General features: G+C 50.9%; 1 protein-coding gene across 1 annotated transcript in view; it reads right to left on the reverse strand.

The window, feature by feature from the left end:
* The window catches only part of LOC147109973 (poliovirus receptor homolog), a 30574-nt gene extending 11578 nt beyond the window's left edge, over positions 1–18996 (reverse strand). The window contains exons 1-3 of the mRNA XM_086002446.1: positions 18948–18996; positions 16845–17183; positions 13765–14058 (exon numbers count right to left, since the gene is read on the reverse strand). Of these exons, the coding sequence (XP_085858572.1) occupies positions 13765–14058; positions 16845–17183; positions 18948–18996 (682 nt within the window). The remainder of the gene's footprint in view (positions 1–13764; positions 14059–16844; positions 17184–18947) is intronic.
* Positions 18997–22314: the final 3318 nt, after the last annotated feature.

The following is a 22314-nucleotide window of genomic DNA, read 5'->3' on the forward strand; positions in this document are numbered from 1 at the left end:
TAGGGCAACCAGTCTTGGCCCGCGACTACCGAACAGAGAAATGGCAACCAGGAACAATATGCACACGGCAGGGGCCATTAATGTACACAGTGGATGTTGGGGAGAACATTGTGAGACGCCATGTCGACCAGATCCTAGCGTCACAGGAACGAGTCAACCCCATGTCTTGCGTACCTGGTGATGAACCCAACATACAGGTAGCATCTACCCCAGAAACAGTAGCATCGGAAGCTGATGAACCAACCGACAACAGGGGGAAGAATTGCCTCCGCACCAAGAGCGAGACACTCAGGAAAGGCGCTATCCAGAAAGGATGAGGAAGCCGCCCCAAGACTGAATTTATAAATGGACTATTTTCAGTTAATGTTGCATGTTAAAAGTGTTAACTGTTAAATGAATGTTATGTTACTGTTAATCTAAAAGGGGAGGAATTTTAGTGTATGTACCTTTAAGGGGAGAACTGCTTTTACAGCTCCTGTATATTGTAGTACCGGCAGTGACCACACCTGTATTTAAACCCTGAGTAGGGCGCTGTACTGTTAGTTTTTAGAGTAACCCTCATCCAGTAAACACCTGTTGATTGTTCCTCTGCAGTCTCTGTCTATTTTATACATCAAGATTCACGGATTTAACAGCCCTCATCTCCATGGCAACGGGTGCATATTGATTTTGCTGGTCCATTCATGGACTCAATGTTTTTAATAGCCGTGGATGCGCACTCGAAATGGCCTGAGGTGATCAAAATGTCCTCCACCACCACAGAGAAAACTATTGCAGTCCTACGGACCATTTTTGCCAGGAACGGCTTGCCAGAGCAGATTTGCTCTGATAACGGACCACAGATTGTGTCCGAAGAGTTTCGAAGATTTATGAAAAGGAATGGGGTAAGGCATTACACATCCCCCCCGTATCATCCAGCCACAAATGGATTGGCTGAGAGGTTCGTACAAACCTTTAAAAAAGCAGTAAGGGCCATGTGCGATGACGACATTCCACTGCAGCATAAGGTGGACAATTTCCTGTTAGCCTACAGAAATGCCACACATGCAGTCACCAACCAGACCCCGGCCATGATGTTCTTTAACCGAAGGTTGAGATCTCGTCTGGATTTGCTCAGACCAAATGTACGAAGAGATGTTGAGAGTAAGCAATTCCAGCACATCAATGAGAAGCCGACAAGGAGCTTCAATGTAGGGCAACCAGTCTTGGCCCACGACTACCGAACAGGGAAATGGCAACCAGGAACGATATGCACACGGCAGGGGCCACTAATGTACACAGTGGATGTTGGGGAGAACATTGTGAGACGCCATGTTGACCAGATCCTAGAGTCACAGGAACGAGTCAACCCCATGTCTCGCGTACCTGGTGATGAACCCAACATACAGGTAGCATCTACCCCAGAAACAGTAGCATCGGAAGCTGATGAACCAACCGACGACAGGGGGCCAGAATCGCCTCCGCACCAAGAGCAAGACACTCGGGAAAGGCGCTATCCAGAAAGGATCAGGAAGCCTCCCCAAAGACTGAATTTATAAATAGACTATTTTCAGTTAATGTTGCATGTTAAAAGTGTTAATTGTAATTAGTTGATATTTAATTGTTAAATGAATGTTATGGTACTGTTAATCTAAAAGGGGAGGAATCGTAGTGTATGTACCTTTAAGGGGAGAACTACTTTTTACAGCTCCTGTATACTGTAGTACCGGCAGTGACCACACCTGTATATAACCCCTGAGTAGGGATCTGTACAGTTAGTTTTTAGAGTAACCCTCATACAGTAAACATCTGTTGATTGTTCCCTGTAGTCTCTTGTCTAATTATTGAAGGACACAACATCAAGATACACGGATCTAACAATAACTGCCCAGGAAAAGCTTGCCACAAGATGTCACTTGTGATTAAGATTCACTGGCAGTTTCATAGATCACAAAGTGTGAAAATGTCTGTTCAAATTTATTGCCTATTCTTTATTTCAGAAACCCAAATATGGGGCATGAAATCCAAACTCTGTCTTATTTTCTAATTCAACCGACATTGTTGTCTGTTGGGCTAAAAATTGGGTGAGTAGCGCCACATTTTAGCGCCTAAAGAGGCAGTCAGTGGCTGTAGCGCCACTGGCTGCGCCTCCCGCGATATTCAGCAGGGGCGCTAATGGTGGCGTTAGCTTGTTGCGCTGCGCCTCCACCGATGACGTCATCGGTGTGCGCAGCGCCCCATTAGCGCCCCGATCGCGAAATTTGTTTGCGAACGCCGCTGTAGCGCCGTTCGCTACCCACGCCTGGTTCCCGGGGCCTTGCTGCGCCGGCAGAGGCGCAAGTTAAGGTGGAGGTGCGGGGCGGCCGCCTGCCAGCACCTCCGTCCCCGGCCTCCTGGCCCCCCCAACCCCGCGGCAATGCCGGCTGTTTCCCGAGAGCCCGTCACTTCTCCTTGGTGCCCGGCTCTTCTGCCGGCTCCCACGATCGGGGATCTCGCTGTTGCAGGCCGCTCCCCTTTAACAGTGGGAGGAAGGCCTGCAGTACTGCAGCGCGCCGCGCCGCAGCGTCTGTCGCTGCGGCACGTTGCGCTGCTAAATTCAGATTCAGCGCCCTAAGAGGGACGCGGAGCGCCTCGAGCCTCGCCCCGTGTCCCTCTTGAGGCGCTCAAGCTGAATTTGCGGCGATCGCTAATGCGGCGATCGCGGCGCAAATTCCAGCGCCCAGGCGAACTTTGCGCCACTTGGGCGCCTCAGGCCAATTTTTAGCCCTATATTTTTTATTTATTCGTTCACGGGATGTGGGCATCGCTGGCAAGGCCAGCATTTATTGCCCATCCCTAGTTGCCCCTTGAGAAGGTGGTGGTGAGCCGCCTTCTTGAACCGCTGCAGTCCATGTGGTGATGATACTTCCGTCGTTTTTTGTGTGACACAGGGGCGCAATGCAGCATCCTTCCCGCGTTGGTCCTCGACCTTCGGTCCGGCAGGCGGGGTTCTCCCCTCCAAGCTCCCAATGGGGGCGCGATTCGTACTTTCGGGACACGCCGGGTCCAGGTCTGCTTCGGTGGCCAACATTTTATGTGGGAGTTCGTCACCGCCAGAATCTCACAGGCACTCCTAGGCGCCGACTTTTTATGCGCCAACGGCCTGCTGGTTGATTAAAGAAATTGTCGGCTCGTTCACGCCGCCACGTTCGACTGTATTCCATGTGCGCGCGGCACGGTCGCACCGCACTCGGTCTCCTGCGCTCGGCCACCCCCCGACGACTTCTCCCGCCTGCTCGGGGACTTTCCCGAGCTGACCAAGCCCACCTTTTCAGCTTCGACCGCCAAAGATAGGGTGGAGCACCATATAACGACGACTGGCTCTCCCGTCTACGCCAGGGCACGGCGGCTAGAGCCCAGCAAGCTCGCGGCTGCTAAGGCAGAGTTCACCACAATGGAGAGTTTGGGGATTATTCGCCGGTCGAATAGTCCCTGGTCTTCGCCTTTCCACATTGTCCCCAAGCCCGGGGGTGGATGGCGGCCCTGCGGCGACTACCGTCGCCTCAATAATGTCACGACTCCCGACCGGCACCCCATACCGCACATACAAGATTTCTCCGCACATCTGGCGGGGAATTCGATCTTCTCCAAGGTCTACCTCGTCCGTGGGTACCATCAGGTACCGGTGCATCCCGAGGACGTCCAAAAGACAGCGGTCATCACCCCTTTTGGCCTGTTTGAGTTCCTCCGCATGCCGTTCGGACTTAAAAACGCGGCGCAGGCGTTCCAACGCCTAATGGATTCAGTGCTGCGGGATCTCAAATTTTTGTTCGTCTATCTGGATGACATACTGATCGCCAGCGCCACAAAGGAGGAACATCTCAAGCATCTGCGCATTCTCTTTCGTCGCCTTCAGCAGCACGGCCTCATTGTCAACCCGGCCAAATGCCAGTTCGGCCTGCAGCAGATCGACTTCCAAGGCCACCGCATCACTTCAGAGGGGGCAATGCCGCTTCGGGCCAAGGTGGAGGTGATCGCGGCATTCCCGCGGCCACAGTCCGTGAAGGCACTCCAGGAGTTCCTGGGTATGGTAAATTTTTACCATTGTTTTGTTCCCAGGGCCGCGCAACTCATGCGGCCGCTCTACGAAGCCCTCAGAGGGAAGCCGGGTAAGGAGCCCGTGGTTTGGACGCCGGAAATGGACCGCGCTTTCGGAGATGCGACGATGTTGGCACACCCCCTGCCAGGAGCCACCATCGCTCTCACGACTGACGCGTCGGACTACGCCATTGGAGCCGTCCAAGAGCAATGGGTCGACGGCACGTGGCAACCACTGCCGTTTTTTAGCCGCCAGCTGCGACGGCACGAACGCCAGTACAGTACATTTGACAGGGAGCTGTTGGTGTTGTTTTTGGCCATTCGCCATTTTCGTTTTCTGCTCGAGGGCCGCCACTTCACTGCGTTTGTCGACCACAAACCGCTCACGTTCGCGATGGCCAAGACTGCCGAACCGTGGTCGGCTCGTCAGCAGCGACAGCTTACATATATTTCCGAATTTACCACCGACATCCGGCATGTGGCCGGAAAGGACAACGTGGTAGCGGATTGCCTGACCCGTGCCACCGTCCAAGCCGTTCAATTGGGGATCGATTATGCGAGAATGGCGGACGATCAAGCTGCCGACCCGGACACTCAAGGCTTTCGTTCCGATTCCGCCAGCCTTCAACCGAGGGATGTGCCGTTCCATTCGGCGGGCACCGCTTTACCCTGCGACGTCTCCTTGGGAGACCCCCGTCTGATTGTTCCGTCTGCCTGGCGCCGGACGGTTTTCGACGCCATACACGGGCTTTCGCATCCAGGTGTGAGGGCATCGCAGAAGTTGCTGGCATCCAAATTCGTCTGGAGAGGGATGCGCAAGGACGTCCGCGACTGGGCGAACACATGTGTGGTTTCTCAACGAGCCAAAGCACAATGACATGTCAGGGCCCATTTGGCCACCTTCGAGGTACCGGAACGCCGGTTCGACCATGTCCACGTCGACCTTGTAGGGCTGCTTCCGCCGTCGCAGGGTTACACGCACCTTCTGACGATAGTCGATCGCACCCCGAGATGGCCCGAGGCGGTTCCCCTGACGTCTACCACCTCTACGGATGTCGATCGAGCCTTTATCTCGTCATGGGTAGCACGCTTTGGAGTTCCGACGGATATTTCGTCCGACCGCGGTCCACAATTCTCATCTGAGCTTTGGAACGCGGTCGCCTCGGCCTTAGGCACCACACTCCATCGCACCACGGCCTACCACCCACAGGCGAATGGGCTGTGTGAGCGTTTTCATCATTCATTGAAGGCGTCGCTCAGAGCCAGCCTCCTGGACGCGGCATGGGTTGATAAACTGCCTTGGGTTATGCTGGGGTTGCGCACGGCGCCGAAGGAGGACCTGCAGTCTTCTGCCGCGGAGATGGTTTACGGCCAGCCGCTCCGGGTACCAGGCGAATTCCTGCCGTCCCCTACACAGCCGTGGTCCGCAGCCACTCAGCGGGAAGCCCACCGGGAAGCGGCCCAGTGCTTCAGGCCAGTTCCGACGTCGCAGCACGGTTTTCCTGCCTCCCACATTCCAGTGGGGTTGATGAAGGCCAAATTCGTGTTCGTTCGTCACGACGCCCACCGCAGCCCGCTCAAGCCTCCGTATACAGGTTCTTTCCGGGTTTTACAGACAGGGGCTAAGAGTTTTTTGGTCGACCTCGGGGGCCGGCCGGACCACATCTCCGTCGATCGCCTCAAGCCCGCGCACCTGGACCTAGAACATCCAGTCGAGCCCGCTCAGCCGCTGCGCCGGGGCCGACCACCGGCTGCTGCTGCACCTGACTGAGCTGCTATACCCGCCAGCTCACCAACTGCTCAGCGTTTTCCTCTCTGGGAATTTAGGAGTCATTCCAACAGGCTTGTCCGACCTCCTCTGCGATTGAATTTTCTTATTAAAGACAATTCTGAGGGAGCGTATGTGGCAAAATTGCCTTTAACAGGGGTTTGTTACCTTTAAATGTTTGCTCTGTATAAATAGCGCGGGTTCAGTAAAACGTCGATCCAGCGCAATGACGTCATCACGCAGGTCACGTGACGTTCCCAACGGCGGGAAACGTCATGACGTCATGACGTCAGAGGGGAGAGGCGTTCCCCCTCCGTCCTCGTGGAACCAGTTTGTGTACAGACCTGTTTAGAGTTTCTCCTGCGTTTTTGTTTGTAACTTTTACCAGTGCATTAAACCACGTTTGGTTAACTGCTAGTTTCAATCTCAGTACTTTCGTTAGGAGTTTGAGGACTCCTACAACGGCTTTGATAGTTCTTTTACAGTTGAACAACGATATCGTACAACAGGATGATAACCGACAGTTATCTGGGCTGCCCATTCGCCGTGACACTTTGGAAGTTTACACAATGAAGTCCTTAATATGTTAAACATTAGCTTATCCTGGCCAAGAGTAATTAGTCGCTGGAGGGTTGGCTTTCGCCTCGCATTTGAGGGTAACCGCCATTGTATTTTCATTCCAATTCCCATCATACCCTGTTATGGTCACTTCCGGTGGATCTAAAGAGGAGATAGTTGTGTTTGTGTGGTCAGTACAGCCAACGTGTCCGATAATCCAATTTAATCGACCGTGCGCGTTTGTACGAGTGAACACAACGGCAGTAAACGGTTATTAACTGTGGGCCATCCAAATGCTCGATAAAATTGCTTGTCTTTAATATTGAATATGTCATGCCTCTCTATTCAAAGAATAAGACAATGAAATATTCTACCGTTCTATTTGTGGCTGACAATGTACTGGATACACTGGTAACTGAAGTTAACCAGTGGGTTTACCAGCCTGTAATTACGAGCTTCTAGAACCATGGAACCATAGAAATTCATGGCACAGAAGGAGGCCATTCGGCCCATCGAGTCCGTGCCGGCCGACAAAGCGCTATCCAGTTTAATCCCACTTTCCAGCTCTCAGTCCGTAGCCCTGGAGGTTACGGCACTTCAAGTGCATATCCAAGTACTTTTTAAATGTGATGAGGGTTTCTGCTTTGACCACCCTTTCAGGCAGTGAGTTCCAGACCCCCACCGCCCTCTGGGTGAAAACAGTTCTCCTCAACTCCCCTCTAAACCTCCACACAATTACTTTAAATCTCTGCCCTCTGGTTATTGACTTTTCTGCTAAGGGAAATAGGTCCTTCCTATCCACTCTATCTAAGCCCCTCATCATTTTATACACCTCAATTAAATCTCCCCTCAGCCTCCTCTGTTCCAAAGAAAACAACCCCAGCCTCTCCAATCTTTCCTCATAGCTAAATCTTCTCATCCTGGCAACATCCTGGTAAATCTTCTCCATAAATCGTTCCACACATGTGGAATGAGAACAGGATACAGTGTTAGAAACATGGAAAAATAGGAGCAGGAGTCGGCCATTTGGCCCTTCGAGCCTGCTCCACCATTCAATATGATCATGGCTGATCCTCTATCTCAATACCACATTCCCGCTCTCTCCCCATACCCCTTGATGCTTATTGTGTCTAGAAATCTATCCATCTCCTTCTTAAATATATTCAGTGACTTGGCCTCCACAGCCTTCTGTGGTAGAGAATTCCACAGGTTCACCACCCTCTGAGTGAAGACATTTCTCCTCATCTCAGTCCTAAATGCCCCACCCTGTATCCTGAGACTGTGACCCCTCGTTCTAGACCCCCCAGCCAGGGGAAACATCCTCTCTGCATCCAGTCTGCCTAGCCCTGTCAGAATTTACATGTTTCAATGAGATCCCTTCTCATTCTTCTAAACTCCAGTGAATACAGGCCTAGTCGACCCAATCTCTTCTCATACGACAGTCCTGCCATCCCAGGAATCAGTCTGGTGAACCTTCGCTGCACTCCCTCTATGGTAAGTATATCCTTTCTTAGGTAAGGAGACCAAAACTGCACACAGTACTCCAGGTGTGGTCTCACCAAGGCCCTGTATAACTGTAGTAAGACATCCTTGTTCCTGTACTCAAATCCTCTTGCAATGAAGGCCAATATATCATTTACCTTCCTAACTGCTTGCTGCACCTGCATGTTTGCTTTCAGTGACTGGGGTACAAGGACACCCAGGTCCCTTTGTACATCAGCATTTCCCAATCTAGCACCATTTTCATGCTATACCGCCCCTTTCTTGAAACAGTCGGTGTAAAGCTGTTGTCACTGTTATCACATTAAAGAGGATTGATGCATTATTTGAAATGAATTAACAGCTCTGTTGAAAAGACGGGAAACAGCGAATATTGAATATGTAGCGTTCCCAGGCTCAAGTTGGGCAGTTTTCACCCTGTCACGCTAAAGACGCAAACGTGACCAATGGCTGGCGAGGAAATCCTGGGGACTTAGCGCAAACTTGGCCAATCAGCAGCTCACTCTACGCTCAGCCCGATATTCGCTTTCATTGGCGTCAATGGAAAGCCAAACCAGGCATGGTGCATGATGGGTAGCTGCTTCAATATCATTCATTTTACACCCCAACAACCACGTGCATTTATATAGCGCCACTCGCATCGTAAAACGTCCCAAGGAGCATTATGGTCCGCAGTTAAAATAACCCCCAATTACTGTCGGCAAATCATTCAATGTACAACTTGGAATAATAATACCCATTTCCTTAAGTCTAAAAGAAAGACTTGCATTTTTATAGCGCCTTTCACGACCACCGGACGTCCCAAAGCGCTTTACAGCCAATGAAGTACTTTTGAAGTGTAGTCACTGTTGTAATGTGGGAAACGCGGCAGCCAATTTGTGCATAGCAAGCTCCCACAAACAGCAATGTGATAATGGTCAGATAATCTGTTTTTGTTATTTTGGTTGAGGGATTAATATTGGCCAGGACACTGGGGAGAACTCCCCTGCTCTTCTTCGAAATAATGCTATTAGGATCTTTTACATGCACCTGAGAGAGCAGAGGGGGCCTCGGTTTAATGTCTCATCCAAAAGACGGCACCTCTGACAGTGCGGCGCTCCCTCAGAACTGCCCCACCAACAGTGCAGCACTCCCTCAGTAATGCCCCTCTGACAGCGCAGCGTTCCCTCAGTACTGCCCCGTCCGAAAGTGCAGCGCTCCCTCACTACTGCCCCTCCGACAGTGCTGCGCTCCCTCAGTACCGCCCCTCCGACAGCGCAGCGCTCCCTCAGTACTGCCCTGTCCAAAAGTGCGGCGCTCCCTCAGTACTGCTCCTCCGACAGTGCGGCGCTCCCTCAGTACTGATACTGGAGTGTCGGCCTAGATTTATGTACTCCAGTTCCTGGAGTGGGACTTGAACCCACAACCTTCTGACTCAGAGGCGAGTGTGCTCCCCACTGAGCCACAGCTGACACTAAACCCTGAAAAATGAGTCAGTTTGTGACTTATTAAAATGAAAGAGGTGGAATTTAGAAAACAGCAGCGAGGGGCCATTTTATCAGCCAAAAGCAGTAAGATTAAAACCGCCCAGAAATCTTGCAATCGCAGACATCTGGGAAATGTCAACTCTGTCAATGGACCAGATTCAGCGCTGCTCCACTTCGGGAGGAGTTCGCTGAATTGTTTCCCAGCCATAGTGCTCCGAGAACTGTTTCACGTGATTTGTCTTTGTATTTTAAAATCTGCGGGGGAGAAATTCAGTTGCTAGCACCAGCCGTTAGCACCTTAAGAGGGCGATAAGTGGGGCGCGAAGCGGCTAGCGCCCGGGCGCAGTGAGACCTGCACCTCTCGCGAAATTGAGCGGACATTTAGCGGTGGCACAAAACCGCAACGCCCGCTCAGCTGCGCGCGCAGATCCTTACGTCATTTCATGGTGCAATGCCCTTGGTGCGCCCCGAACCGGAACTTCAGTGGCGCCCCCCTCCTTTCCGCCTGATGCTCCCAGCGACTGGTTGACTGGAACGGTTCCCAGTCGCTGTGGGGTTGGGGGGGGGGCGCTATTAAAAGGGGGTCCTTCCTGGCTTCTTATTGGTAGCCATTTTGGACCACTCCTTCTATGTGAGAGAGAGAGAGATTTGCAGAGAGACAAGGGGAGAGAGCTTTCTGCATTGAGTCAGCGCTTGCACAGGTACTTCTGGCTTCAGCCCAGAACTTGGCAGTTGGATTGATTTTTCAGTGCCATAGCCTTGAGTGGCCACATATTATGGGGGCTGCAATGGGTGGAAACGTTGGCTTTCTCCATTGCATTGAGAGGGCTCAGAGACGACGGAGGAGGGCCAACAGGCGTCGGCACAGGAGACCTTATCCTCCCAGGGTATACCGCCAGCAGTTCTCCTACCTCAACATGTCTGAGGAGCAGTGTATTCGGAGGCTTCGATTCAGCAGGGTGGTGGTCACTGAGCTCTGCCACCTGCTTCAGACAGATCTGCAGCCTCAGCTGAGGAGCAGGACGTCTCTGTCGGTGGCAGTGAAGGTGACGGTGGCTCTCAACTTCTTGCCACCGGCTCCTTCCAATCCGCTACTGGGGACATTGCCAATGTCTCCCAGTTTGCGGTGCATTGCTGCATCCGCCAAGTCATGAATGCCCTCTTCAAAAGGAGACGTCAGTACATTTCCTTCCCCATGACCCTGGACAAGCAGCAAGAGCGCGCAATGGGCTTTGCGAGAATAGCGGGCTTCCCCATGGTCCAGGGCGCCATTGACTGCACGCATGTGGCTTTGCGGGTGCCTCAGGAGAATGCCGAGGAGTACCGCAACTGGAAGGGGTTCCATTCGTTGAACGTGCAGTTGGTGTGTGACCACAGGCAGCTGATACTAGCTGTCAATGCCCGCTTTCCAGGCAGCAGCCTTCATCCTGCGCCAGACTTCTGTGGCAGACCTTTTCGAAGCCCCGGCTCACCCAGGAGGCTGGCTTCTCAGGGACAAGGGCTATCCTTTGTGCACCTGGCTGATGACCCCGCTCCATGCGCCCAGCACCCCTGCTGAAGAACGATACAATGACAGCCACCAAGCGACCAGGATCATCATTGAGTGTGCTAAAGCAACGGTTCCGCTGTCTGGACCATTCCGGGGGAGCCCTTCAGTACTCGCCTGAGCGAGTCTCCCATTCCGTTGTAGTATGCTGCATGCTGCATAACCTGGCTATCCTCAGGACTCAGCCACTGCCACCAGACATTGGAGCAACACCAAAGGAGGAGGAGGAGGAGGAGCACCAAGACGGGAGGGAGGCACAAAGTGCAAGGGCCGTCCGTCAGCGCTTATTGCAAGTCGGTTCTAGGCCCCCTCTGAGGGAATGGCTTGTGCCATTGAAAGAACATGAATGGAACAGTTCCACAAACCCTGAGCCGGTCAAGGCAACCAATAGTTCAAAGAGCAAACATGCACAATCTGAATAAAGACAATTATTTATTTAACAAACTGTGTGCCCTTCCCGCATGACAAAGAAATACAGAGAAACCCCCCAAAAAAAGTCAGACACATAACTGTCTCTCACAACCTGGAGACAATGAACAAAAGGGTTAACCAAAAATGACCATGATCCTCGGCCTTCACTAAAAAAATTAACAGCATTTTGCCACACCTCCTACTTTTTGGCCTGCGAGGGTGATCTGCCTCGCTTTCGAGATTGGCCCCTTCCCACCCTGCAGCTCCTCCATAATGGGACCCCAGTGGCTGCAGCAAGGCTGGGGGAAGGCTGCTGAGTGTCAGAAACTGAGACTGCAGATGCCCTTGAGGGACGGCCTGGACCAGCTCTAGGCCTGGAGGGCCCGGCTGCTGACTGCACCAACTCTGCATGGGCGGCAGCAGTCTGTCCTTCGGGTCGTGGCAGCTGCAGTGGAGGAGTGACAGTGTTGGCAGCAGCAATGCTGCCATTCTGACAGAGGGCAGGCACTCCCTGGTCGGACGACACACTGGCACTCCCACGGGGCAGCACTGCAGCATGCGGAGCAATCTGCTGAAGCACAGACTGCTGGCCTTCTGCGGTGTGCTTGATGCAGCGAGGGTGGCAGCAGTCAGTGCTCGTGTGGCCTCAATCTGTGTCTGCATCAGACCAGCCACTGACTGCATTGCACCACTAAGCACTTGCGTGGAAGCTGCCTGTGCTGCACCGAATTCCTGCAGACTCCTTGCCAGTGACTCTATGGAGTCGGGCATCCTTGCCACTGCAGCCATGAGCTCAGTGGGCGCCCATTTCAGCGAGGAGCTGCACCTCTTCTGCGCTCACTGTAGCAGGACTGGAGGCCAGACTCTCCCTCCGGGGAGAAGGCTGCCGAGCTTCCCTACCCCCCCCCCGCGTTGCTGCAGCCCGCTGGGCCCCGGAGCTTCACCCTCCTCAGACCCTTCCCCCCTGCTCCCCTCCAGGGAAGACGTGTCCCCATTATGGCCATGGGCTGCCTCGGCTGAGGGTGGCACTGATGGTCCGGCTTCCTCTTCCTCCTCGCCTTCAGAATCACTCACAGTGGCAGCTTGAGGGCCCGCCTCCTCACCTGGCGAATCAGCATCTGAAAGCAGGGAGGTACAAGAGTTGCTTTAGCGTGAGGACAGGGCAGCAGCGAGGGAGGCATGAGTGCTGCGATGCACTGTATTGGTTCGATAGTGACAAAGGATGCTGGTGTGAGGCACAAGTGGAAGGAGAGAGGCCAAAAAGGTGATGACCTTACCATTGCTGTCCAGAACGGGATTGGCATCTCCAGTGGCGACAGGGCCAATCATCCGGCCTGCCATAATCCGCTCCACTCGCTGCTCCAGATCACTGAGGTCTTTAAGGTCAGGCCGGCCTCCCCCGGTCCGTCGCTGCTGCCTCCTATTGTGGGCCAGCTTGCCCTGCAAGAGAAAGGACGGGCTCTGAGTACAGTGTGAAACCCTGATCTTGGCTGCACTGCCTCCCATGGTGGAATAGCCCTTACAGTGTGAAGCCCTGATCTTGGCTGCACTGCCTCCCATGGTGGAATAGCACTTACAGTGTGAAACCCTGACCTTGGCTGCACTGCCTCCCATGGTTGAATAGCACTTACAGTGTGAAGCCCTGATCTTGGCTGCACTGCCTCCCATGGTCGAATAGCCCTTACAGTGTGTAAAGTGGTGAATGTGCATGTGAGTTTCATGAAAGGCCCATAGGTGTTGGATAAGGGTTGGGCATTGGGGCTTTCAGGACCTTTTGGCCATAAACTGAAGTGCACATGCAGGGATGAAGAGGATACTGAAAAGGGTACTCACCCTGACAACCCGAGTGAGGTCGTTGAACTTCTTCCTGCATTGCACAGGGGTCCTAGGTACCATGCTGCTGGAGGTCACTCTGTGTGCCACCTCCCGCCAAGCTTTTCGATATTCGTTGGGTAGCGGTCTCCTGCCACTGTCCGGAAACAGGATAGATCGCCTGCACTCCACTGCGCCAACCAGAACCTTCAGGGCCCCCTCACTGAACCGCTGCGCTCGCTCCCTGGCCCTCTCCATGGTCCTAGGCGTTAGAATGTGGCAGCAGCTCTGTCCAGGCCGAGAATCAGGGCTCCAATGTGCAGGGCGTGGCTGCAGTCCAAATCGACCCTCCCCCTTTAAGAGCTGACCGGCACCAGCGTGTCTGCCTGCAATCGCTAGCTGGCCGCACCTGCGCTGCGCCCGCCCTCGGTGGTAGCACCTCGCTTCTCCGACTTAGCACCTTAGGACAGTCGTGCAGCGCCTGCTTTAGCGCTCCAAGCACCTCTTCGGGCAAAGCAGGTCAATTTTGCTGAAGGTGGCAATAATTTGCTCCGGGCGCTAAATTTAGCGCCCGCTTGACTATAACACCCCAAACGTGACGATACTGAATTTCTAGGTCTACGTATATAAACATATGCTGCACTTACACAGGACTGATAACTTCACCGTGAGTTTATCCATGCCGTGTGACGCTGCGTGGGAGATGACACAGGTCACGGTTTGGCCATTATTGGAACTATTTGGTGCGATCATGTACTGGCTGGTGACAGTTACTGTTCCATTGTCGTTTGTCGTCTGGATTGAGGTGGAGTTTCCAGGCATGTTAGACATCCACGTGATGCGAGCTGCTGGCTTTCCATTTGCTGCAGTACAAGATGCCACTGGTACCTCTAAATCACCAGCTCGTGCGGGAACCGGCCTCGCGCTGTTGGAGGGAATTGCTTGGGGAAAGATAAAACAAGCAATTAATTCAATGTCTCTTTCAACCAGCATTCGATTCTGAAAGATTACAAAACGCTGAGGTACAGAGGGATCTGGGGGTCCTTGTATATGATTCACAAAAAGTTAGCATGCAGGTACAGCAAGAAATTAGGAAGGCAAATGGAGTGTTGGCCTTTATTGCAAGGGAATGGAGTATAAAAGTAGGGAAGTCCTGTTACAACTGTACAGGGCGTTGGTGAGACCACACCTGGAGTACTGCGTACAGTTTCGGTCTCCTTATTTAAGTAAGGATATACTTGCATTGGAGGCAGTTCAGAGAAGGTTCACACGGTTGATTCCAGAGATGAGGGGGTTGTCTTACGAAGAAAGGTTGAGCAGGTTGGGCCGATACTCATTGGAGTTTAGAAGAATGAGAGGCGATCTTATTGAAACATTTAAGATTCTGAAGGGGCTCGACAGGGTCGATGCAGAGAGGATGTTTCCCCTCGTGGGGAAATCTAGAACTCGGGGGCATAGTTTCAGAATAAGGGGGCACCCTTTAAAATCGGAAATGAGGAGGAATTTCTTCTCTCAGAGGGTCGTGAATCTGTGGAATTCTCTTCCCCAGAGAGCTGTGGAGGCTGGGTCATTGGATATATTTAAGGTGGAGATATAGACAGATTTTTGAATGGTAAGGGGGTCAAGGGTTATGGGGAGCAGGCAGGGAAGTGACTTTGAGCCCAAGATCAGATCAGCCATGATCTTATTGAATGGCGTGGCAGGCTCGAGGGCCCGAATGGCCGACTCCTGCTCCTACGTCTTATGTCTAAGATCTGTCGGGAACAAAAGCAGGCACCGCATCGCGGGAATATTTACGCTATTTCTCCATCTATTGGTTCATCAGATGATATGATAGAAAGAGGGAGGATGGAAGGAATGAAGGAAGGAAGGTAAAGGGAAGGAGGCAAAGGGGGGAAAGGGAGGAAGGAGCAGGAATACCATAAGTCAACTGTTTTTTTTCAATTCAGGAATGTCTTTGCTATCAGTAAGATACAACCTGCTCTTATGCACAATTTGCCTTTCATGTGCGGAGCAGTCAAGGACCTTCTCAAGATGGACGTGGCGATGGGTGTTAGGGGAGAGCACCAAAGGGAGATGTTGAAGAAGTGCGTTCTGAGAAGATTGTAAAGGTGGGCAGTGATATAACAAAGCACGGGAGGCTGAGTTGCCTGAAGACTCTGTCATCGATGATGGTCTCTGGGGGATGAGAAAAGGTTGACCAGAATGGTTCCAGGGATGAGGGACTCCAGTTACGTGGAGAGACTGGAGAAGCTGGGGCTGTTCTCCTTGGAGCAGAGAAGGTTAAGGGGAGATTGACCAGAATGGTTCCAGGGATGAGGGACTCCAGTTACGTGGAGAGACTGGAGAAGCTGGGGTTGTTCTCCTTGGAGCAGAGAAGGTTGAGAGGAGATTGACCAGAATGGTTCCAGGGATGAGGGACTCCAGTTACGTGGAGAGACTGGAGAAGCTGGGGCTGTTCTCCTTGGAGCAGAGAAGGTCGAGAGGAGATTGACCAGAATGGTTCCAGGGATGAGGGACTTCAGTTACGTGGAGAGACTGGAGAAGCTGGGGCTGTTCTCCTTGGAGCAGAGAAGGTTGAGAGGAGATTGACCAGAATGGTTCCAGGGATGAGGGACTCCAGTTACGTGGAGAGACTGGAGAAGCTGGGGCTGTTCTCCTTGGAGCAGAGAAGGTTGAGAGGAGATTGACCAGAATGGTCCCAGGGATGAGGGACTTCAGTTACATGGAGAGACTGGAGAAGCTGGGGCTGTTCTCCTTAGAGCAGAGGAGGTTAAGGGGAGATTGACCAGAATGGTCCCAGGGATGAGGGACTTCAGTGACGTGGAGAGACTGGAGAAGCTGGGGTTGTTCTCCTTAGAGCAGAGAAGGTTAAGGGGAGATTGACCAGAATGGTTCCAGGGATGAGGGACTTCAGTGATGTGGAGAGACTGGAGAAGCTGGGGCTGTTCTCCTTAGAGCAGAGAAGGTTGAGAGGAGATTAACCAGAATGGTTCCAGGGATGAGCGACTTCAGTTACGTGGATAGACTGGAGAAGCTGGGTTTGTTCTCCTTGGAGCAGAGAAGGTTGAGAGGAGATTTGATCGAGGTGTTCCAAATCATGAGGTGTCTGGACAGAGTAGATCGAGAGAAACTGTTCCCATTGGTTAGAAGGGTCGAGAACCGGAGGACACAGATTTAAGGTGATTGGCAGAAGAACCAAAGGCGAGATGAGGGAAACTTTTTTACGCAGCGAGTGGTCAGGATCTGGAATGCACGGCCTGAGAGGGTGGTGGAGGCAGATTCCATCACGGCTTTCAAAAGGGAATTGGATCAGTACCTGAAGGAATAAAACTGCAGAGCTACAGGGAAAGGGCGGGGAGTGGGACTAGCTGAAGTGTCTTACAGAGAGCCAGCACGGGCTCGAGGGGCCGAATGGCCTCCTTCTGTGCTGTAACCATTCGATGATTCTATCAAAGGTTGACCCGCACCCACAAAGCCAACACTCACTAATTATCTGATTAATAACTGTGTACTGCGTGCTAACAAGAAACAGGAGCTGGAATGTGACTGGAATGAATCATTGGAAACTTTGAAACATTTTATTTTCAATGATAATTGCACGGGGAACAAATCCACATCTGGGTCCACATCCCAAAATCCACCCTCACGCACCACTCCCCGTATTTATGACATTTCCCACACAGATATGTCTTTAATTGAACAATGCGCCATGGATAATACATACCTAGAATCATTAAATTTATCCTTGTCTCTTGTTTTCCCTCAGGGAATGATGTGACACTGCATAAGTAATTTCCCTCATCTTGTTTTTCCGAAGGGTTGATGAGGATTGAACAGTCCTTCTGAGAATGGTGTCTGAAAGTTATCCGTCTGGAGTACGAATCATTGGAGTAACTGGCCCCATGCACAATGTGGTGTACTATGAAGTCTTTCTCCTCATTCGCCTTTCTCCAAGCAATCTGCAGTAGGTATGTGCTTTCTTCTGTCTCACACGGAAGCAGAACCTCAGCCCCAGCAAGAGCAGTTAGGGTCTCCTCAACTGTGACGAGATTACTGGCCGCAACTGCAAGGAACCACAATAGTTGGAAAGGATTAGGAAACAGAACGCAAGCAGCACAAGTCTCAACCCGAATCAAACGTGCATAGTGTTAGGAAAAGGTAAAGTCGTGTACATGTATATTGGAGGAGCAGCGAGGGGCATCAGCCCAATATGGGCGGTATTATACGCATCGCCCGAGAGAGAGAGAGAGAGAGAGAGACAGGGAGAGAGGGTGCGAGAGAGACAGAGAGAGAGGGAGGGAGAGAGAGTATACACTGTATGAATAGAACTGCGTTTATGTGCTGAACCATAAATGTATTTTGATGCTTTGGCAACATAAGATGTAACTTATCATGCCAATAAAGCGATTTAAATTGTAAAATTGTAAAAATTGAGAGAGCGAGAGACACAGAGAGAGAGAGAGAGAGAGACAGAGAGAGCAAGTGAGACAGACAGAGAGAGAGAGACAGACAGAGTGAGAGAGACAGAGTGAGGGAGACAGAGACAGAGAGAGAGACAGAGAGACAGACAGACAGAGAGAGAGAGAGACAGTGAGAGAGAGAGGGGGGGACAGGGAGAGAGAGAGAAAGACAGAGAGACAGAGAGAGAGAGAGAGAGAGAAAGAGAGAGGGGGCAGAGAGAGAGAGGGGGGGACAGAGAGAGAGCGAGGGGGACGGAGAGAGGGGGGGGACAGAGAGAGAGAGAGACAGCGAGAGAAACAAAGAGACAGAGAGAGATAGGGACAGAGAGAGAGACAGCGAGAGAGACAAGGAGAGAGAGAGAGAGACAGCGAGAGAGACAGAGACAGAGAGAGAGACAGGCAGACAGAGCGAGAGAAAGACAGAGTGAGGGAGACAGAGACAGAGAGAGAGACAGAGACAGAGAGACAGACAGACAGAGAGAGAGACAGTGAGAGAGAGGGGGGACAGAGAGAGAGAAAGACAGAGAGACAGAGAGAGAGACAGAGAGAGAGAGGGGGGGACAGAGAGAGAGAGACAGCGAGAGAGACAACGAGACAGAGACAGAGAGAGAGGGGGGGACAGAGATAGAGAGAGAGAGAGAGAGAGAGAGACAAAGAGACAGAGACAGACAGAGGGAGAGAGAGAGACAGATCGATGGAATGGACGGATAGATAGACTGATAGATAGATAGATAGATAGATAGATAGATAGATAGATAGATAGACTGATAGATAAATAGATAGACTGATAGATAAATAGATAGACAGATTGATAGATAGATCGTTGGATAGATAGATAGAGAGATAGACAGAGAGATAGTTAGATAGATGGAAAGAGAGATAGACAGAGAGATAGATAGATAGATAGATAGATAGATAGATAGAAAGAGAGATAGACCGAGAGATAGATAGACGGATGGTTAGATATTATTAGACAAACAGCGGTATGAATCCAGACAGCATTAGAATTAAAGTAATAAATCTTACTGGAAATATTTCTAGTTGTTTTAAGTAGTTAAACCCCTGTCACTCGCCCTTCCCTATTTGTCGGTTGAACATTTTAGGTGTCGGTCAAGTCTCCTCCCTCATCATAGGCGCGATCTGTCAGTCACAGAGAAGCCCTGTCAGTCCAGAATGACCAAGGAACCACCGCCTATTTAAAAGGCGCACTCTCCTACTGTTTACTCCTAGCGTTTTGCGAGCAGCCCAGTGCGGGATTGCTCAATGTAGGAGACGCCACTTACAATTTCCAACAGGAAGTAAGGAAGTAGAAGCAGGTTTGAAATGCGCTTTAATAGTAAAACCATGTGAGGAGCTTGAAAACTTACCAGACAGAAGAGCAATGCAGACAGTGGTACTCCACAGCACCAAAGCCATGTTAAAGTGAGAAATCCGGTCTTTGATTCTCAATGAAACAGGAGCAAGTGACACAACCTCGGAGAAAACGCTTCCCTGCGACGCTGCTCAAATTCTGCTCGCTTGACAAGTGTCTTCTCTTCCGCTTCGATTTTTCCAGAGTGAGATAAGTCTCCCAATGTGGCAAGTGTTAGTGACCAGCGGATTAATGCATTGTGTTTACAACCTTGTGGTTTTACTTCCACTCAGAGTACCATTTCACAAGAGAGCTGATGCAATGACAATTAACAGCAGGGAACAGGCTGGAGAGCAGAAGAACATAAGAACTAGGAGCAGGAGTAGACCATTCGGCCCCTCGAGCCTGTTCCGCCATTCAAGAAGATCATGGCTGATCTTCTACCTCATCTCCACTTTCCCACCTGATCCCCATATCCCTTAATATTCAAAAATCTATCGATCTCTGTCTTGAATATACTCAACGACTGAGCCCCCACAGCCCTCTGGGGTAGAGAATTCCAAAGATTCACCGCCCTCTGAGTGAAGAAATTTCTCCTCATCTCAGTCCTAAATGGCCGACACCTTATTCTGAGACTGTGACCCCTGGTTCTAGACTCCCCAGCCAGGGGAAGCATTGTCCCAGCTTTAACTCTGTCAAGCCCCTTAAGAAATTTTGGCCCAGAAATTCGGGTCTCCACGGGTGAGTACGCGCTGGGTACTCACGCGTAGGCCCAACGAAAGTTTCAGTTTCCTGCATGCACTGCGCATGTGCAGGAAACCGGCACTTACGTTCCCCTGAAAGAAGAGGTTGACAGGTGGAACGCGTGCGCCGGAGAGGCAGCGCATGCGCATTGAACTTACGTTTTTTTTTGCAGGTTTCTCCGGGAGGGTAAGCCTCCAGCAGTTACACTTTTAAAAAGCAGGCGCAATTAAAATTAAAACATTTTTTCCACAGGTTTATTATTTTTAAATAGTTTAAAGAAAGGTAAGTTTATTTTTAGCCCCGTTCGAAAATGTAATTAAATTTTTCAAAAATTTAAATTATTGTTTAAAATAGCCATTTCATGTAATTTATAGTTATTTTAAAAATGTGTTTTTTAAAAATTTATTTGAAGTTTTAGTGATGTTTTGGGGCTTATAGTATTTATAGGTTTGACAGGTCTTCCTGTCAAACATATGAATGATGAAGCATTCCCTGCTACCATTGGCTCTCCGTGGCCCACACGATCCCAGGGGATGCTTCGAACTGACTGCGCCCCTGGGATACGCAAGCACTGCGCGCCGGCAGTTGGAGGAGGCCCAGGATCGGAATCCCACGCGGGCCCACAGCTCAACGGCCGGCGCGCTAGGTAAGTGCAGGTCGGGGGCTTGCACCCGCGGGAAGCCCCCGACCCGAATTTCTGGGCCTATATGTTTCAATCAGATCATTCTTTTAAAGTCTAAGGAATATAGGCCTAGTCTACTCAATCTCTCCTCATAGGGCAATCCCCCCATCCCAGGAACCAGTCTGGTGAACCTTCGCTGCACTCCCTCTATGGCAAGTATATCTTCTGGTAAGGAGACCAGAACTGTCCACAATACTCCAGGTGTGGCCTCACAAATGCCCTGTCTAATTATAGTAAGACTTCTTTACTCTTTTACTCTAATTACTTTGTAACAAAAGCTAACCTACCATTTGCTTTGCTAATTGCTTGCTGTACCTGCATGTTAACTTTCTGTGATTCATGTACACGGACACCCAGGTCCCTCTGAGTGGAAACATTTCCCAGTCTCTCACAATTCAAAAAATATTCTGCTTTTTTGTTTTTCCTCCCAAAGTCAATAGCTTCACACTTCCCCACGTTGTATTCATAAGACCATAAGAAATAGGAGCAGGAGTCGGCCATTCGGCCCCTCGAGCCTGCTCCGCCATTCAAGAAGATCATGGCTGATCCGATCTTGGCCTCAACTCCACTTTCCCGCCCGCTCCCCATAACCTTTGACCCCCTTGTAGTTCAAATGTCTGTCAATCTCCGCCTTGAATATATTCAGTGACTCCGCCTCCACAGCTCTCTGGGGCAGAGAATTCCACAGATTCACGACCCTCTGAGAGAAGAAATTCCTCCTCATCTCTGTCCTCAATGGGCGACCCCTTATTCTGAAACTATGCCCCCTAGTTCTAGATTCCCCCACAAGGGGAAACATCCTCTCTGCATCCACCTTGTCAATCCCCCTCAGAATCTTATATGTTTCAATAAGATCACCTCTCATTCTTCTAAATTCCAATGAGTATAGGCCCAACCTGCTCAACCTTTCCTCATACGTCAACCCCCTCATCTCAGGAATCAACCTCGTGAACCTTCTCTGAACCGCCTCCAATGCAAGTATATCCTTCCTTAAATATGGAGACCACAACTGTACACAGTACTCCAGGTGTGGTCTCACCAACGCCCTGTACAGTTGTGGCAGGACTTCCCTACTTTTATACTCCATCCCCCTTGCAATAAAGGCCAACATTCCATTAGCCTTCCTAATTACTTGCTGTACCTGCATGCTAACTTTTTGTGTTTCATGTACTAGGACCCCCAGATCCCTCTGTACTGCAGCATTTTGTAGTCTCCCTCCATTTAAGTAATAACGGCCATGTTCTTGCCCACTCAGTCAATCTGTCTATATCTCTCTGCAGCCTCTTGGTGTCCTCCTCACAGCTTTCTTTCCCACCTAACTTCCCTTCCCATGTTTATTGGTATTCCAGATTCCCACTACCCTTTGTGTGAAGAAGTGCTTCCTGACATCACCCCTGAACGACCTGGCTGGGAATGGTAGCATAGTGGTAATTTCACTAGACTAGTCTGGATCTAATGATCTGGAGAATGTGAATTCAAATCCCACCACAGCAGCTGGGAATTTAAATTCAATTAATTAAATAAATCTGGAATAAAAAGCTAGTATTGGATTGTTGTAAAAACCCATCTGGTTCACTAATGTCCTTTAGGGAAGGAATCTGCTGTCCTTACCTGGTCTGGCCTCTATGTGACTGCAGTCCCACAGCAGTGTGGTTGAATCTTAACTGCGTCTGCTGAGATGATCTCACCAGCCCCTCGGTTATAACAACCCTCTATGACAAAGACAGCCCTGCCGGAGTATCTTCACCACACGGACTGCAGCGATTCAAAGAGGTGGCTCACCACCGCCTTCTCAAGGGCAGTTAGGAATGGGCAATAAATGCTGGCCTTGCCAGCGACACCCACATCCTGTGAACAAATACATTTAAAAAAAATGTCAGGTTGAAATAACCAATCAAAAAACCCCATAATAATTAGGAGCAGGAGTAGGACCTTTGAACCTGCTCTGCCATCCAAT

This window comes from Somniosus microcephalus, chromosome 12, assembly GCF_052327205.1.
Source record: "Somniosus microcephalus isolate GS21.2 chromosome 12, FLI_Smic_1.0, whole genome shotgun sequence".
Classification (NCBI taxonomy): Eukaryota; Metazoa; Chordata; class Chondrichthyes; order Squaliformes; family Somniosidae; genus Somniosus; species Somniosus microcephalus.